Genomic DNA, 19539 nt, shown 5'->3' on the forward strand with positions numbered 1-19539 from the left:
AGGAGGAGGGAGGAGGAAATGTAAGGGGGAGGAAGGAGGAGACATGGAAGAGACAGGGGTGTTGGCTATAAAATCCCTGAGGATGAGCTGGTCAACCAGCAGTCCCTGAGGGGAGGAGCATGGCCCTGCATGTGAAGTTTCTATTGCTCTGGGTCTGTTGGCTTCACAGTGTGATTGGTCCTGAATATGAAGGTGAGTAACAGTGACAGTGTCGGGGGTGGACATTTAAAAACCGAGTCTTGCACATCTCCTAACATATGTAATCAGACTTGAGATGCCATGGAGAGGGTAAGAGCCATCCTAATTTCACGTACCCTGAGAGAGAAAAATGTACTCTCTCTATTTTTCAAGTATTTCTAAGAGACATGAGCCACTGCTAGTCTTTAAAAACGCAAAGAAGAAGAAGAAGAAGAAGAAGAAGAAGAAGAAGAAGAAGAAGAAGAAGAAGAAGAAGAAGAAGAAGAAGAAGAAGAAGGTTTGACTAATAAAAATGAAAGAATAAGCATGCAGTTTGGAAAATCCTGTTGAAAGAGTCATGTTACCTGATAACTGTGTCTCTCCCTTCTCACCCTACTATATTTTAAATGCCTTGTTCGAGTCTTTGAAAATAGAACTGAATTTTGGCAAGTCTGTTTTATTCCTTAACCAAAATCGAAGGGCCTTCAATGATTGTAAATGACAACACAAGAAGGGAGTTCAACACAGAGGCATTTCTTACATATTTGATGGGGATCGCACATAGTTGTGAAAACAATTTTTTTGCAAAAATTTTGCAAAGCGATGGTGACCACTGCTTTCTTATCTGTTAGAATATTTGTTTTATGCTTATGTAAAAATAACGCTTTTGTCTCAGATGTTGATTCTTTCATGAGATATCACTTGTACGAACATAGAAAAGAAAATATAAATGAAAGAAGCTGGTTAAGATGTTCCTAAAATTTCTCCACTTTTAGTGCCTGGCCTCCTGAATTACTGATGTCGCACTTTCCCATGTGACACTATCTCAATGGTGCCCAGAGTCTTGGTGAATGAAGACTCCCCAGTCCGAGGCACGTTAGCTGGTCTTTGCATTTACTTGGTGCTAAGCGCACTTCTGAGTCTTTGTAGATGTTATTTATTCATGCTGTCCATCTCCACACACAAGTGTCTGCTTCCCAGAGGTTAAGATGGCCCCATTGTTGTCTCTGGAGGTTTCTTTTGAGCCACTGACATGCATACCACAAGAGCTGATGTTGGCCTTTGGCTACTGTCATAGTACAGGCATTAACTACCGAGTCCCCACAGCAACCCAGCCTACAGGCAATAAAATACCATCAAATAAGGGACATCCTCATCCTGGAGACAGAACTGAGAAGCATTGCATTTTAGCATTTTAGAAGCCATGAGATGGGAGGTTTGGATCCCGCCAGGCCCATGTGATGCAGAGATTATGTGGCAGGAGTACCTCCAATCATGAGTCCACTGGCTGGTGGGAAGACAGAGAGGAGACAGATGAGCCATGCGAGCTCAACCACCGACATGCTTCGAGTGACACTAGAGATGCGACTGATCTGGCAAGGCTTCACAGAGGGCCCGGTTGAATGATCTCGTTTCAGGACTAGACATTTGCTGTGTACGAAATGTGATTTCTCCACGGTTACAAGCTATAGGGACACACTGAAGGATTACATGACAGTGACCTCCCTTGCAAGGAGGACCATCGGGCAGGAAGCCCCTGACATGCAGTGTGAACCCAAAGTTCTGGAGTTGTCACCTGCTGCCTGTGACCATTTCTGGGGGGATGAACTGCCCGTAGGCAGATAGCTAAATTTCAGCAAAGGTTTGTGCTAAAATATGAATCTTGCACTGCAAGAGCCTTTATTATTTTATGGAGTGGGAGTGGGGGAGTGAGGGGACTCAGTGGTCCCTACTAGTGGAGAGCTGAGCACACCCTCCCAGTCATGGATCACCGCTATCCCACCTCCCTCCAGCAGGGGCTCCAAAGTCCAGCCCCCTCTTGGCCTCTCTGGCTCCAACCCAAGCTCCATCTGTGACCTCAGGCAAGGCTCTGAATTCCCATACCCAGCACAGGAGAAGAATGATTCTTGCTGCCTCCACCCCCAGAGATGCTGGGAGGATGCCAGCCAGCATGGGTGAGGTTGTCATGTCATTATCACAGCTACCACCTGCAGGTATTAGAGAAGCAGGATACAGGCTTGGATTTAGCAGCTAATAGTCACAGAGTGAGTCTGATTATTTGAGATACCTCAGCTGAAGTGGAATCATCCAATATCTGTTTCTCTGCATCCGGCTTATTTCACTGAGCCTGATGTCCTCCAGGCCCATCCATATTGTCGCCTATGGCAGGAGTTCCTTCTCTTTTAATGCAATTTAATTGTATTTATTTAATGAATTTATTTCTCTTCAATAAATTTCCAGGGCATGTATATACCACATTCTCCTTATCCATTCATGCGTGGATGGACATTTATGATGTTCCCACATCTTGGCTATTGAGATTAATACAGCAGTGAGCATGAGAGTACAGATATCTCTTCAAGATCCTAATTTCAATCCTTTTGGATAAATACCCAGAAGTGGGATTACTGGATCACATGGTAGTTCTATTTTTAATTTTTTGAGCAACCTCCGTACTGTTTTCCACAGCAGCTGCACTGTTTTACATTCCGAGCACGAGTGCTCTGTAATTCTTTGCTGTTATGGTTAGTTTAGGTTTTCTTTTTTAAAGCATTTAACCCATTGTGTTATGGAAACATTCTCACATACTCAAAAGAATTGCCCACGCCTCGCCCCTGTGGATGGCAGACACAATTTCTGGTGTTAAGCTAAGTACTTGATATGCATAATACACATGTTTCTCATGACAATCCCATTAGGTAGGTACCATTATTGCCCTCGTTTTGTAGAAGAGAATTGGAGGCACAGAGGGGTTAAGTCATGGACCAAAAGTCACACAGCAGCCTAGGGACAAGTGAGTTAAAGATTCTGAGAAAGCTTATTTCTTGAGCCACATCTCTGTACTGTCAATTTATATTCTGAATGTGTCCTCCAACTGGAATCCTTCATACTTGTAAGTGTGAAAAAAGTAAGTCATTTCTAAATGCCTTCTTTATGTCGTATTTCCTACTCCCAGAAAAAAAATTTCATATTTTGTACAGGTTGCCAGTTCAACATTTACAGCCCAAAACACACCCATTGAGATCCTGTCTCTCTTCCAGTCTCAGAGAAGAGCAGTTGAAGATCTGCGAACAATGGGCAATCAGTTTATTATGTGATGCCTTAGCACTTTCTGTGAGATTTCTTGTAATTTCAATACTTGTGAGATACCAGAGTCTCCTAAACGTGAATCCTGGAGCCAATTTTAGTGAATATAAGTTCTCTATTGTTTGTGAAAATCGACTGCAAACTTGAATGAGTTTTCCATCTCATCAAGGAGAAAATAATAATAATTATTATAAGGAGAGAAATCTTTTATCATTGCAATAAAATAGTTACCATGAGATACATGCTTGCCATGTGCCACCTATGGTGCAGAGCCCTGATGTATGATTTCATTTATTCCTCACAACAAACCTGTAACACGGAACTGCAAAGACTTTTTTTTTTTATTCATTTGAAACACAGAGAGATAGAGAGAGTACAAGCAGTGGAAAAGGCAGAGGGAGAGGAAGAAGCAGACTCTCCGCTGAACTGGGAGCCCAAAGTGGGCCTCGATCCCAGGATCCCAGGATCATGACCAGAACCAAAGGCAGATGCTTAACCATCTGAGCCACCCAGATGCCCCAAGACCCTTTTGTATCGGATGCTAAAAGCAATTTGATCTTATTTTAAAAGCGAAAGACAAATAAGTAAATGTTTCCTTCAGATTGTGCCTTTCAGATAATACTAAAAAGAAACAGAATAAAGCAAAACAAAACAGAAAAGAATGCTGAAGTTTATTTTGTAGGAAGTTATGGAAAAAGTAAGTCATTTGTTTTTGTCTACTGATTTTTGCTTTGTTTTGTTTTAGAGATCATTTTTATTGTTCCTGATCATTAATGCTATTTGGAAAATACAGGGATGTGTGTGTGTGTGTGTGTGTGTGTGTGTGTTTAAGATTTTGTTTTCAAGTAATATCGACCCTCAACATGGGGCTCAAAACTCCAACCCTGAGATCAAGAGTCGCACGTTTCATTGACTGAGCCAGCCAGGAGCTCCGGAAAGTGCAGTTAAAGCAAAAGGAAAAACAAAAAATCACCCACAATTATACCACTGAAAATAAGCACCACTGAAGTTTTGATGCATCCCCTTCAAAATATTATCCTTACTGGACTACAATTTAGTAAAATATTTTATTTTATTTTATTTTATTTTATTTCATTTTATTTTAAAAGCTAAACCTAGTGAAATAAATATTTGCTAAAAATTGTAATGTCTTGGGGGGCACCTGACTGGCTCAGTCCATAGAGTATGCATCTCTTGATCTGCGGGTTTTAAGTTCAAGTCCCATGATGGGTATAGAGATTACTTTTTAAAAAATAAAATAAGGCGGCCCAGGGGGCTCAGCGGTTTAGCACCACCTTCAGCCCAAAGCATGATCCTGGAGCCCTAGGATCGAATCCCACGTCAGGGATCCCTGCATGGAGCCTGCTTCTCCCTCTGCTTGTGTCTGTGCCTCTGTGTGTGTGTGTGTGTCGTGAATAAGTAAATAAAATCTTAAAAATAAAATAAAAATAGGGGTACCTAAGTGGCTTAGTCAGTTAAAGCATCTGTCTGCCTTCTGCTCAGGTCATGATCCCAGGGCCTGGGATGGAATCCCATATCGGGGTCCCCGCTCAGCGGGGAGTCTGCTTCTCCCTCTCCCCCTTCCTGCCACTCTGCCTACTTGTGCTCTTTCTCTCTGTCAAGTAAATAAATAAAATCTTTAAAAATGAAATAAAATAAAATTGTGTCTTTCAGATGATGATCTACCAGCTGCAGGTAAGTTGATAAAAATTCTTTTATTAGAATTTCTTTTTAAATTTGGCCATAAAATGTAAAGTTGTTAAGTAATATGCTTCTTTTCCTAGCAAGAAATTATATTTTTCATGAGAAACTACTATTTTATGTCCTTGTATATAACATAAAGTACAATCTATGTTAAAAGTAGTTAAGGAAAAAGAAGAAAGCAATTATAATATTACTGTCAATTTTACTGTTAATATTTCCGAGTGACCAAATGTATCATCTCATACAACTTCATAATGTGATTTTCTTTTTTGCAAAAACAGAGTCTTATAGAACATAATGAAATAAGAAAAAGCTTTTTGTCATCTAAAGAGGAAGTGCAAATGTTTTCATACTTATAGGACCATCTTTGTTAATGCCTGCAGTATTATAAAACTATATATTTTAGGGGCTCCTGGGCGGCTCAGTAGGTTAAGCATCTGGCTTTTAATTTCAACTTAGGTTAGGATCTCAGCCTTGTGGGATCAAGCTCAGCATCAGTTTCTGGACTCAGTGTGGAGTCTGCTTGTCCCTCTCCCCCTGCTTCTTTCCCCACTCCCGCCCTCTCTCTCAAATAAGTAAATAAATAATTTTTCTAAAAAACTATATATTTGGGATGCCTGAGTGGCTCAGTGGTTGAGTGACTACCTGTGGCTCAGGCCTTGATCCTGGGGTCCTGGGAATGAGTCCCGCATCAGGCTCCCCACAAGGAGCCTGCTTCTTCCTCTGCCTATGTCTCTGCCTCTCTCTCTGTGTCTCTCATGAATAAATAAATAACCTTTAAAAAAAGGAATTAATCCATAAACCAGAGAAAATAAGATGTGCAATTATTGTATGATTGCATACTTTAAAACTCCCAGGAAAACTAATAAAGTTTACTAGCTTCAATTAGAGAATCTGGCTTAGTGGTTGGATATAAGATAGATATACAGTAGTTCATTGTTTTTCTCTATACTGGCAAGAACCCACTAGAGATGATAGAACACTTTGGGGTTAAATCAATAAGAAATGTTCAGGACTTAAATGAGTAAATGATAAATATAAATCATATTGAAGAACATAAAGCAAGTTTTAAATAATAGATCATGCCATGTTCTCGGTTGGAAGACATAAGAATAGCAAGATAAATGTCAGCTTCAAATTTTCTTTTTCAGAAACTATAACTCACCTCCCAGAAATCAAAGGTAAGTTGATTAGAAACTTTTGATATTAAATAAATTTTCTTTTAATTGTGTAAAAATGGGGAGATCAGTGGGATTTTTCTTGATAAAATTATTTTTCTCTTTTCATAAAATTTGATAGGGCAGCCTGGGTGGCTCAGCAGTTTAGTGCCTGCCTTCAGCCCAGGGCATGATCCTGGAGACCCAGGATTGAGTCCCACATCGGGCTCCCTGCATGGAGCCTGCTTCTCCCTATGCCTCTGTCTCTGCCTCTGTCTCTCTCTGTGTCTCTCATGAATAAATAAATAAAATCTATAAAAAATTTGATAAAAGTAAATGAGAAATTTAGAGAGAAGAAATATGAGAAATAGAGTTACCCTGACCTTTACTGGCACTTCACTGGCACTACTTTTTCATTTCAGCCAATATAACAGAAAATACCTGATTTTAAAATTCACATAGGAAAAATGTCCAATAGTAATTAGGAATATTACAAACAAAAGTGTTCTGGAGAAACACCTTGTATTATCAGATATTTAAACAAATCACAATAGTAATACAAATAGCATGGTATCAGCCAAAAATGCATCAAATAATAATAAGTAATGTTTTCTGATGCTTGCTGGCTTCAGACCCTGCTCATTTTACTCTGCATCATCCATTTTAAAGCAAGACAGGAACAATCTGTTTTAAAGGTAAACATTTGGGATCCTTGGATGGCTCAGCAGTTTAGTGCCTGCCTTTGGCCCAGGGCGTGATACTGGAGTCCCGGGATCAAGTCCCACATCGGGCTCTCTGCATGGAGCCTGCTTCTCCCTCTGCCTGTGTCTCTGCCTCTTTCTTGCTCTCTCTCTCTGCCTTTCATGAATAAATAAATAAAAATCTTTTTAAAAAAATAAAAATAGGGGATCCCTGGGTGGCTCAGCGGTTTCGCGCCTGCCTTTGGCCCAGGGCGCGATCCTGGAGTCCCGGAATCGAGTCCCGCGTCGGGCTCCCGGCATGGAGCCTGCTTCTCCCTCTGCCTGTGTCTCTGCCTCTCTCTCTCTCTCTCTCTCTCTCTCTTTCTCTTTCTCTCTCTGTGTCTATCATAAATAAATAAAAATAAATCTTAAAAAAACAAAATAAAAATAAAGGTGAACATTTTCAAATTGTGCAAAAGCATTTGAAATTTCATGGTGATGAAAATCCAGGTAAAAGAGCACATTGGTAGGAAAGATGAATTGCCATTGTCTTCTGAGAAAACAATACCCAGCAATGTTAACAATTCATGTGTGCTTTAACCTAATAATCATGCTTTTGGGATTTCATTCTATAGAAATATATGGTTTAGTACATAAGGATTTACATACATGGAAAGTTTGCTTCAGCTTTATATACAGAAGGAAAATAATCTGAATAAGAGAAATATTGAATAAATTTAGCAAAACCATATCACAGAATATGAATTTGCATTAGAAAGGAGTGAGAGCTCCAAAGGTTAAAAGCATACATTGGATAAATTTTCTGGCCTAAGTGGGTAGAGATGTCATTCACTGAGTAAGAATATAAGTGAAAGAGAAAGATGATGAATTCAAAAATTCAAAACTAGAGAAAGTTCTGAATGCTATTTTAAATGAAGGCCAGGAGGGCAAAAAAAAAAAAAAAAAAAAAGATATGTTGGAAAGGATTTTTGTGATATGCTAAGTTAGTAACAAGTTATCGATATAAAGTATGATTCATGTCAGGAGGTAGCAAAAAATCTGTGCATGTATGCCCCTACATGTATAAAATGTAAGTTATATGTATATTGTATGGATATATGAATATGTATATATAATGTCCAGGTGTGCATGGAGAAAACTGTGGATAGATACAAACCAAGCTATATACAGTGTGTGTGTGTGTGTGTGTGTGTGTGTGTGTGTGTGTAAGAAGATAAAGAAAAAAAAAAGAAAAGAAATGAAGGGGAAATTGCTTAAGAAGTCTCACATTTATGTTTCTAAGCTTAGGATAGGTTTCTGGAACTGGGGCCAAATGCTAAGCAAAATATCAAGAGTGCTTATACCATGCAAAAAAAGTGCGACATAGAGAAGGGTTGAAAATAAGAAATCTTTATTAGTAGAGGTCCAACAGCTCTGCAGTCATGTGACCCAATAATGTTGAACAGAACCCCAGACCCTGACTCTCATTTCTGGGCAACCAGGTGAGGGCAAAAGTAACTTTGTAACATCTCAACTAACACTCTAACACTCCCAGAGAAGGACCAAGCATTTTTGTTTTCTCTAGATGGCAAGTGTTTCTTTCCATTCTACTACAGAAATGAAGTGTTCTATGACTGCATGAAGTTAAAGACAAAACACAAGTGGTGCTCCCTAAATGAGACTTACCAAGGATATTGGAAATATTGCTCTGAAGAAGGTGAGTGTCTTGCCTTGAACACCTCAGGGTGATTGATTAGTGATCTTTGTCACCAGGGCTGTGTGGTTCAATGAGACCTGCCTACAAGAGGGCTCTAAAAAGGAAATCCACAGTCAATTAAATTGTGAAAATGAGGTTTGTGCAGGTCTCAGACAGTACGAAAATCACATTGCTCCAAAGACGTATTATGAGAGCTTCAACCCCAATATTGCTGAGTAGATGGGGCTGAGTGAGATGGTGGGTGCGTGTGTGTGCATGCACACGTGTGTGCATGAGAGAGAGGGCAAAGAGGAGGTACAAGATAGATTTCCTATTCTGATTGTCTCTCTTCTCTGTAGACTTTGCAAAGTGTGTGTTTCCCTTCTGGTACAGACACATGATCTACCGGGAGTGTACTGAAGATGGGGACGCATTTGGGAAAAAATGGTGTTCGCTGACCCAGCATTATAACAAGGACAAGATTTGGAAATATTGTGACTGATGGTGAGGTTTTCTGGGAGGGGCATGTAAAGATCTAATTGTTCTCATGGGAAATTCAGTTTCTTTTGTGAAGTAATCTCCAGTTTCTTTTATGAAAGGAGAAAGTAGGAACCCTCTTTATAAGGTTTTATTTTCTGAGATATGAGTTGAAGATGATTTGGCTGAAAATAACTGGGTTTTGGCCATTGATTATGGATGATGAGGTTTTGATATGGAAACCTATATTCTAGCCTCAGCACTTATACCTGCTAACTGGGTAAAATTAGGCCCTTAAAAAAAAATTCTATGGACTTTGGGTGATAATGAGGTGTCAGTATAGGTCCTTTGATTATATCCAATGTCCCACTCTGTTAGGGGGCGGTGTTGGTTTGAGCAGGAGGCTCAACCTGTGTGGTACCTGTGTGGGGGTGGAGGCATTTAGGAACTCTCTGTGTCTTCTGCTCAATTTTGCTATAACCTAAAACTGCTCTAAAAAAGTAAAGTCTATTAAAAATGCATTACCTTAATATAGAATTTTTTTAAAAAACAAACAAAAAGATTGATAACCGAGATAGGAAAATAGGTGTTGACAAGATGAAGTGACAAAGTGAGGCTCAAAGCAGTTTAGGGGGGAACCGCATGGACCCAGGTGACAAGCTGAAGAGAGTTGATGACATGGTACAGCATGTGCCAGTTTACCCCCAAGGGGTGGGACATAGTTTTCTGGAACCATCCACATCTCCTTGGTTACAGTTTATTGAACACTTGGGACAGACACTATGCTGTGTGCTTTATTTACATCATTATTAATCTTACCACGACCTAAGAGGTAAATATGAATGTCACCATTTTCAGAAACTATGAGTCAAGTGGGTTAACTAATTTACCAGGTCCCATGGCCATGACTTTGAGTATATAAAAAGGTAATAAGAGAAAAAAATAAAACATAATGTATCATGTGACCCAGGAATTCCACCCCTGGGGATGGATATTCCCAAACGAATTTAAAGTAGGGACTTGAAAAAATATTTCTATGCTGATATTCCTTTCAGCATTAGTCCAGTGGCCAATAAGGGGAAGCAACCAAGTGTCCATCAACAGATGAGCGGATGAACAAAATGTGGTATATCTTGATGGTGGAATATTATTCAGCCATAAAAAAGTAATGAAGTCGGGATCCCTGGGTGGCGCAGCGGTTTGGCGCCTGCCTTTGGCCCAGGGCGCGATCCTGGAGACCCGGGATCGAATCCCACGTTGGGCTCCCGGTGCATGGAGCCTGCTTCTCCCTCTGCCTGTGTCTCTGCCTCTCTCTCTCTCTCTCTCTCTCATAAATAAATAAAAATTAAAAAAAATTAAAAAAAAAGTAATGAAGTTGATACATTTCACAACATGGATGAATCCTGAAAACATTATACTAAGTGAAATAAGCCAGATACAAAGAAACAAATGCTGTGTGGTTCCATTTATATGAAATATATAGAAGAGGCAAGCTCATAGAGACAGGAAGTAGGTAAGATGTTACCAAGGTCTGGCAGGAGGGAGGAACTGGGGAGTCACTGCATAATGGGTACCGGTTCTGTTTGGGGTGATATAAAGCTTTGGAAATAGATTAGTAATCATGGTTGCACAACACTGTGCATAGAAGTAATGCCACTGAATTTAACAATAGTTAAAGTAGCAAATTTTATTGTGTGTATATATCTCTCCACGATTTTTAAAAATTAATAGTGTAAAAAAAGATACTAAGATTTATAAAATTTAATTCTATCCTGGGATGCAGAAAATAGACCTGTCAGAAGATGGTGCATCTCAACCATGGGCAGGTGCTCATACATTTATTACTCATCCTCTCCCAAAGCAAGAGTCTCCTTTACTAGTTTTCCATGAACTTGCCTGAATATTAACACTATATGGCTTCTCATTGGCTGCACCAAAGCAAACATTGTATATCTTGAAAGATTCCCTTATTCCTCCCAGACCGTTCTTTCATATGACTTATTGTTCCTATTGGCAGTCTTCTGACAACTGCAAATACACACAAAATGCCCCACCTAGGAGTAGCCTTTGCCCTGAAATAATTAATGGCCTCTGAGCTGACTTTCTGATTTCCATGAAATGGCCCTTTGCAATGACTGTCATTTCACTTAGGGCCACCCACCTGTGGTTGAAGATCCATAGAATCTTCCCTTCGCCCTTCCATCCTGGCCCTAGCACAAACAAGAGATCTCAGGAGAGAAAAGATTATTTTATTTATTATGAACCTATTATATGCTAGTCAGTGTAATTATTAGATTCCACACAAAGTTTCCCCAAATCCTCATAACAAGCTTGCAAATTTGCCTTACTTTATTCTTCCCTTTATGGAAGAAGAAATCAAGGCTTAACAGAAATCAAATTAAATAACTTGCCCAAAGCCCTAGAGCTCACAGTAGGAAGGATGGTGAGGGTCCACTGTGTCTTTACCCTTTGTCTTCCCCGCCTCTTCCAGGGTATCTGGAAGCAGTGCTCCTGTTCCCTTCATCTGCTTTGTCATTCTTCATCATTGTCCCTCATAAGGAAAATAGATGTGCTTAAATTTAAAAAAACAACAACAGTTCTTGATTAATTTTCAGATCCTTGCCTGTTCAGATACTTCTTTATAATAGGTCTGCCTGCTTTTCGCGGGCTTTTTAGGAGAGACATTTAGGAGATAAGCTCATGAATTTTTTTCTTTTTTTAAAGATTTTATTTATTTATTCATGATAGTCACACAGAGAGAGACAGAGAGGCAGAGACACAGGCAGAGGGAGAAGCAGGCTCCATGCACCAGGAGCCCGACGTGGGACTCGATCTCGGGTCTCCAGGATCGCGCCCCGGGCCAAAGGCAGGCGCCAAACCGCTGCGCCACCCAGGGATCCCGAATTTTTTTCTTTTATCTATTCCTATGTAAGCATACAGGATCCTAAGAAAATATTAAAATATTTTCATAGCTGCAATTTGCCTCTAATGGTCAAACGAATCACCCAGATATTCCTTATTTAGTGTGCCATGAAAGGCAGCCAGTTGCTTTTTCAACAATTTCCTGGATTGGCTAATGCAAATCTACATTAAACCTAGATCCATTACCCCCAGCTGCATTTAGGCTTTAAAAAGCCCAAAACAGATAATTGTATCAAAAGCCTACATAACTCTTGGGATATGTAAAATATTTAAAAACTTCACCCTCAAATTCATCCATACCGAGTTAGAAAACATCTTTAGGAGAGTTTTTTTTTTTGAGCTGTGGGGTCACTGTTATCGATTCAGTGGGGCTTAAATTAAAAATGCTGGGGTGCCTGGGTGGCTCAGTCGGTTAAGCGTCTGCCTTCATCTCAGGTCATGATCCCAGGGTCCTGGGATAGAGTGCCACATCTGGGATCCCTGCTTAGCAGGAACCTGCTCCCCTGCTTGTGCTCTCTCATGCTCTTTCTCTCAAATAAATAAATAAGATCTTTTTAAACTAATTAATTAATTTAAAATGCTGCAGAATTGGAGGGGAAATCACAGAGTATAGCTTGTGTATCCAATGTACTATTTCTAATATTTATGCTGATTTTATACATAGATATAGATGCCTATACACACATATGTACGTGGATAGGTCACGGGAATGTGATGTGCAGCATGGTGACTATAGTTAATGGTGTTGTAGTGCATTTTTGAAGGTTGCTAGAAGAGTGAATCTTCAAAGTTCTCATCACAAGAAAAAAATTTTTTTTGTCATTTTCTATGGTAACAGATGGTGACCAGACTATGGTGATCATTTTGCAATGAACAAATGTCAAATCATTACATTTCACACCTGAAACTAATGCAGTGGTGCAAGTCAATATAATTCAATAAAAAATACACATACATATGCGCCGAATCATATTTTCAAATGTATTCTTAGATCACGGCGCCCCCTAAAAAGTTTGGAAGCACTGTCTTTGTGAACCCAGAAGACTCATTGTAATCTTTTATGAGAAATAGGAAATCTAAAAAAGAATGTTTTTGACTTATCTTTCTAGTCTTTGAATACTGGCAGAAAGGACTGTCTTTGAAATGGGCTTACTGGTCTCAGGAGAGCTGTGGGACAGGCTGTGACCAAGCCCAGGTGGTAGCAATTAATCCTTAAACTGTAAAGTGGTCGTGGTTACTATACCGGGCACCAGGGATTACTAATCAGATCCTAGGGAAGGGTTGACCAGAGAGACATCCAGTGGTGACAAATGGATCACAGGTTTTTCAGAAAGAAAATCAACTGAACGCTTGCTGTTCATTACATGGAAGAGCCAAAGAGCCAGCCTTCTACCAAATTTCCAGGCATGAATCAGTTCACAGAGTTGACCCCCCCTTGAACAATTAGGAGGCTGGACAACCGTGAAGCCATACACTGCTGTAATGCCACAGGTATACGCTTTCAGCCTTCTTGGTAGACTTCCCTAATGGGGCACATTGTTTAGTGTCTACGACCAAGGGAAATATATAAACCTTCTAGGGTCTCCTGAATACTGGTTTTGAGTGAAGATTAATTTTCAAGGACTCAGACCACCACTAGGATCCAGTAATTCGAGTGGAAGTTTCCAGGAACATGAGACAGAGTCCTCACTTAAGTTCACTTTGCTCTTGGCTCAGTACGATACCAAACACACACCTTGCAATTATTTCCCCAGGTCCTGAGAGTTATATGGTTTGAATAGATTTTTCAGAAAGGTTTACTATTATTCACATTGGTTCCCTCACCCTTGGACTATCAAACATTACATCAGTGATCATTGTTGCTAGTCTTTCATTAGAAGGTACACACAGAGAAATGCTCTATCCCTTGGGAATTGCAGAGACGAGTGGCACCAAAGAAAGATTTGAAAGATTGTTGTTACAATCCTATTCATTTCTCTAAAAGGAGCAGCAAAAAAGGCTGCTAAGAGGGCCCATGATGTATTACCATGTCAGTCAAGTGGTGACTCCTTTGGCAGCTGTTCTTCTAAATTCATCTCATCATCAGATACCCCGGTCATGGGTAAATAGCTGCTTAAAGAATGCTATTACGTGGCTCCATCTAACTGCAGAAGAAGCTGGCAAATATAGGATAGCCAGCCAGCCATATAACCAGCTCCAATTGTGCTACCATGATGACGGCAAAACAGACTTCTGTAAGCAGCTCCCCATCATGACTCCTGGAACACATTCCACTTCCTTGGATTGAAAGAGCATCTTGTGGTAGGATCATTCTACAGAACTGACTTCCTCCTTGGGGCACCTACTATTTCCTGTGCAGTACCATAGAGATGCTCTCGGTTCTGCAGAGGCTCATATTTAAAGCTATGTGCAGGGCAGCCCGGGTGGCTCAGCGGTTTAGCGCCAGCTTTGGGCGAGGGCCTGATCCTGGGGACCCAGGATCAAGGACCCACGTCGGGCTCCCTGCATGGAGCCTGCTTCTCCCTCTGCCTGTGTCTCTGCCTCTCTCTCTCTCTCTCTCTCTCAATGTGTCACATGAATAAATAAATAAAATCTTTCTAAAAAATAAAATAAAGCTATGTGCAAAATGTGCAGGGCATCGTTACATGCTCTGAAGCCATTGGCAGTTTGAACAACACAAATGTAGTTATGAACGTTGAACCACATCAAAATTGGAATCTGGGAAAAGTACCCTTTAGAAAATTTCCATTTATTCTATTCCATTTGTCTACGTCTGTCTTTATGTCAGTATCACACTGTTTTGATGACTGAAGCTTTTGAAATCAGAATGTGTGAGGGATCCCTGGGTGGTGCAGCGGTTTAGCGCCTGCCTTTGGCCCAGGGTGCGATCCTGGAGACCCGGGATCGAGTCCCACATTGGGCTCCCGGTGCATGGAGCCTGCTTCTCCCTCTGCCTATGTCTCTGCCTCTCTCTCTCTGTGTGACTATCATAAGTAAATAAAAAAATTTAAAAAAAAAGAAAGTGTGAGACCTCTTTGTCTCTTTTTTTTTCAAGAATATTTTGGCTATTCAGGGTCCCTTGAGATTCCATATGAATTTGAGGATAGCTCTTTTGTATTTCTGTAAAATACAGATTTCTATATCTATATCTATATCTATCATTGGAATTTTGGTAGGTATTGAATTGAATCTGTAAATCATTTGGGGGCCATATTGACATCTTGACAACATCAATCTTCAATCCATGAGCATAGAATATCATTTCATTTACTAGTCATTGTCTTGAATTTCTTCCAGCAACATTTTATGGTTTTCAGTGTTCAGAACTTTCACCTCCTTGGTTAGCTTTATTCCTAAGTATTTTATTCTTCTTGATGCTATTGTAGATGGATTTGTTTTCCTAATTTTTTTCAGATTATTCATTGTTAGCATAGAGAAATGTAACTGAATTTTGTTTTGGTTTTTTTTTTTAAGATTCTATATATTTATTCGTGAGAGACACAGAGAGAGAGGCAGAGACATAGAGGGAGAAGGAGGCTCCTCACAGGGAGCCCAATGTGGGGCTCGATCCCAGGGTTCCAGGATCAGCAGACACTCAACTGCTGAGCCTCCCAGGCATCCAGGCATCCCTGTAATTGAATTTTGTGTGAATTTCATATCCTGCTACTTTGCTGCATTTATTTATTGGTTCCAACCAGTGTGTGTGTGTGTGTGTGTGTGTGTGATCTTTAGGGTTTTCTACATATACGATCATGTTGTCTGTGAATGGAGATAATTTTACTTCTTCCTTTCCAATTCGGATGTCTTTTGCTTCTTTTTTCTTACCTAGGCCTTCCAGTACTATGTTGAATATAAGAAGTGGTGAGAATGGGGCGCCCTGGGTGGCTCAGTGGGGTTGAGCCTCTGCCTTTGGCTCAGGCCATGATCCTGGAATCTGGGATGGAGTCCCACATCAGGCTCCCTGCATGGAGTCTGCTTCTCCCTCTGCCTGTGTCTCTGCCTTTCTCTCTGTGTGTCTCTCATGAATAAATAAATAAAATCTTAAAAAAAAAAAAAAAAGGCAGTGGGGAGAAAGGGATCCTTGCTTTCTTCCTGATCTTAAAGGAGAGTTTTCAGGCATTCATGGTTGTATGTGACATTGGCTGTGATGGTCGGGAAATAACCCTAAGTTAAATTCTTTCCTATTAAACTTTAGGTTTAACTGTCATTGTTCAGAATGAATACAGATTCTGAGATCCTAGAACCACTGTTCATTTGAGGCCCAGGCACCCATGGTGGGTGGATCCTTTTACTGTGTAGATTCTGATCTTCTTTTATTTTTGCATAGTTCTCTTTGATTATATCACAAATTTTATTTTTCTTCCTTTGTCTTGTTATTCTTTTTCAGGGACGTGCATTAATTATATATGTGGTGTAAGTTACTTTACTGCAATCACAGCCTCCATAACTCCTTTTATATTTTTATCTTGTTTTCATCCTCCTGGATATGGAAGTGCCTTTCTTAAATGCCCCTTCTCCAGTTCTCCAGTCTGCACTTAGATCTACTGTCCCTTGGCCACATTTTAATTTAGTTTTCACTTTGGACACTTACAAATTTTTCTCTTCATTTCCGGCTTCAGTTCAGTATTGTTCCATTTTTTCCCCTATTTTTTAAAACTCACTTTAGTACTTTCTGAATTTCTGATTCAAGATGCTTTTCCTATCTCTACTTAATATATTTCACTCCCCCTGGTTCATTTCTGGGGTGTGTGAGCGCACCTGCGCAAGCAAAGACCGCTACTTTGTAGCATTTTACACACGGGGGAGTGTGGTGTGGGGGTGTGTGGGGGGGTGATAGTTTATTTTTTATTTTTTGGGGGTGTGATAGTTTATATAGATTAGTAGCTCAGGGGCGCCCTCTGCCGTCCTTGTAGTGAGAGGCAGTTTCTTTCCCGGATGGTTTTCACTGGAGAGGAGGGGTGCTGAACGTCTGGAAGGTTTGTGGGTTCTTCTATTTTGAGGTTCCGTTTTATTTATAGTGTCCTGAAGTGTGCCCTTCCTTTTCCCTCATCACTAACCAGCCCCTAAGGGATTTCTCCCTTCTGTTTTACCCTCGTCTCCTACAGGAAGCATCCACATCAGCCGCCTCAGGTCTCTACTTCTAAGCTCCCTTCCCCCTGACATTCTTTCTCTGATCCCCCAGGACTCTCCAGTACTTTCTCACTTGGGGCAGAATTTCCCCTTCTGGGAGAGGACTGCAGCCATCGCTTTGCCTTTTCCAGAATATCATATAGTCAGAACCATACAGTAGTAGCGTTTTAGAAATGGTTTCTTTCACTTGGTGATATGCATTAAAGATTCCCCAATGGTTTTTACGTGGCTCACGATAGTTCATTCATTTCATTTTATCACTGAATAATATCCCATCGTCTGGATGTACCGGTTTATTTATCCACTGACCTACTGAAGGACATCCTGGTTGCTCCCAAATTTTGGCAGTTATGAACAAAGCTGCTGTAAACCTCTGTGGGCAGGTTTTTACATAGACATGAGTTTTTGTTTTTGTTTTTTAAGTAGGCTCCCAACTTGGGGCTTGAACTCACAACCCTGAGATCAAGACCAAAGCTGAGATTGAGTCAGGCACTTAACTGACTGAGCCATCCAGGCACTCCTGGACATGAGTTTTCAACTCATTTGGGTCATACTGGGTCATATGATAAGAGTGTGTTTAGTTCTGTAGGAACCTGCCAAACCCCTAAAGTGGCCACACCATTTTGCTTTCCCACCAACGATAAATGAGAGTTTCTTTTGCTTCACCAGGCTCGCCAGCATTGGTGGCGTTGGTGTTTGGATTTTAACCATCTTAATAGGGGTGTTGTGATATCTCATTGTTTTAATTTGCAATTCCCTTGTGACACACGATATTGATCATTTTTCCATAAGCTTAGTGATCATCTGTATATCTTCTTTAGTGAAATATCTGTTCAGATCTTTGCTAATTTTTGAAATTGGATTGTTTGTTTTCTTATTGCTGAGTTGTAAGAATTCTTTTTTTTTTTAAAGATTTTATTTATTTATGAGAATGCACAGAGAGGAGAGAGAGAGAGAGAGAGGGGGGCGGCAGAGACGCAGGCAGAGGGAGAAGCAGGCTCCATGCACCGGGAGCCCGACGTGGGATTCAATCCCGGGTCTCCAGGATCGCGCCCTGGGCCAAAGGCAGGCGCCAAACCACTGTGCCACCCAGGGATCCCGAGTTGTAAGAATTCTTTGGATATTCTCGATACCAGTCCATTGGCAGATACATGTTTTGCAAACATGGTGTTCCAGCACCATCTGTTGAAAACACTGTTTTTTTTTTTCTCTCCATTAAATTGTGTTTGCTTCTTTGTCACACAGATTAGTTGACTCTATATATGTGAGTCTTTTTCTGGACTCTATCCTGTTCCACTGATCTACTTGTTTATTATTTCATTAATATTGCAATGTCTAGGGATCCCTGGGTGGCGCAGCGGTTTGGCGCCTGCCTTTGGCCCGGGGCATGATCCTGGAGACCCGGGATCGAATCCCACGTCGGGCTCCCGGTGCCTGGAGCCTGCTTCTCCCTCTGCCTGTGTCTCTGCCTCTCTGTCTCCCTCTGTGTGACTATCATGAATAAATAAATAAAATCTTTAAAAAAAAATATTGCAATGTCTAGATTACTGTCTCAAACCAATTAGCTTTGTAGTAAGTCCTCCAGTTGTACCTTTTTCACTACCCTTCTTGTCTGTTTCTGTGACTTCAACTTTTTTAGATTCCACATATAAATGTGATCATACATTTATTTTTCTAATGTGTGCTTGTTTTGCTTAGCATAATGTCCTCTGGGTTAATTCATGTTGTCACAAATGGCAGGACTTCCTTTTTAAATGATAATTAATGGTCCATTATACATATGCACATTATATATACATTTTCTTTATCCATTCATCCATCAGTGGACACAAAGCAACTTAGGGTGCTTCCATAATTGGGCTATTGTGAACAATGCTGAAAGAGTGCAAATATCTCTTCAGGGCGGTGACTTTATTTCCTTTGGATACATATCCAGAAGTAGGATTGCTGGATCATATAGTTGTTATATTTTTAGTTTTTTTTTTTTTTAAGAAGCTCCATGCTGTTTTCCACAACAGCCATCCCAACAGGTAAAGGATCCAAATAGACGTTTTTCCAAAGAAGATATATGACTTACCAATGGACATACGAAAAGGTATTCAACATCACTAATCATGGAAATTCAAATAAAAACTACTGGATGTCGTCTTATACCTGTTGGTATGGCTGTCGTCAAAATGTCAAAATAAGTATTGGTGCAGATGTGAAGAGAAGCAACCCCTACTCATACGTTCTTCTTGAAGAATCCACTAGGGTATAAACTTAAGTTCTGACTCAGTGGACACCATCATCCACGATTTTCTGAAAAGATCCTAAAGAGATTATGCTACATAGTGGCTTAGAGCACTTTGGAATCAGACAACAAGAAATTTGAACCCCATTCCACATTTTTCCAGCTGTGAGACTTTAGCCAAGCCACAACTTTTTTGAGCCTTGGTTTTTCCACCCACAAATTGGGTTCACATTCTTGCTTACCTGATAAAGGTTTTGTCTGAGTTGTATAATGATC

The 19539-nt window shown here is 40.4% G+C and overlaps 1 protein-coding gene across 4 annotated transcripts; it reads left to right on the forward strand.

The window, feature by feature from the left end:
* The first annotated feature begins 28 nt into the window (after window positions 1–28).
* On the forward strand, window positions 29–19043 carry BSPH1 (binder of sperm protein homolog 1). Of its 4 annotated transcripts, none has more exons than XM_038528416.1 (6): window positions 47–192; window positions 4939–4959; window positions 6120–6149; window positions 8391–8522; window positions 8861–9005; window positions 19023–19043. In XM_038528416.1, exons 1-5 carry the CDS (start codon window positions 120–122, stop codon window positions 9001–9003), a joined length of 399 nt encoding a protein of 132 aa, XP_038384344.1. In that variant the 5' UTR covers window positions 47–119; the 3' UTR covers window positions 9004–9005; window positions 19023–19043. The 4 variants fall into 4 exon arrangements, with proteins under 4 accessions (XP_038384345.1, XP_038384344.1, XP_038384343.1 ...); XM_038528415.1 differs by lacking the exon at window positions 19023–19043 and adding an exon at window positions 10034–10170; XM_038528417.1 differs by lacking the exon at window positions 19023–19043 and having other exon boundaries at window positions 29–192; window positions 8895–9508.
* Window positions 19044–19539: the final 496 nt, after the last annotated feature.

Source organism: Canis lupus, chromosome 1 (assembly GCF_011100685.1).
Source record: "Canis lupus familiaris isolate Mischka breed German Shepherd chromosome 1, alternate assembly UU_Cfam_GSD_1.0, whole genome shotgun sequence".
NCBI lineage: Eukaryota > Metazoa > Chordata > Mammalia > Carnivora > Canidae > Canis > Canis lupus.

What these genes read in the sequence shown, in the direction of transcription:
- BSPH1 (XM_038528416.1), top strand. Translation starts at nt 120, where the DNA reads ATGGCCCTGCATGTGAAGTTTCTATTGCTCTGGGTCTGTTGGCTTCAC. An exon ending in TGATGATCTACCAGCTGCAG is followed by an intron (nt 4,960 to 6,119) that starts GTAAGTTGATAA and finishes TTTCTTTTTCAG; the next exon opens with AAACTATAACTCACCTCCCA. An exon ending in GAAATATTGCTCTGAAGAAG is followed by an intron (nt 8,523 to 8,860) that starts GTGAGTGTCTTG and finishes TCTTCTCTGTAG; the next exon opens with ACTTTGCAAAGTGTGTGTTT.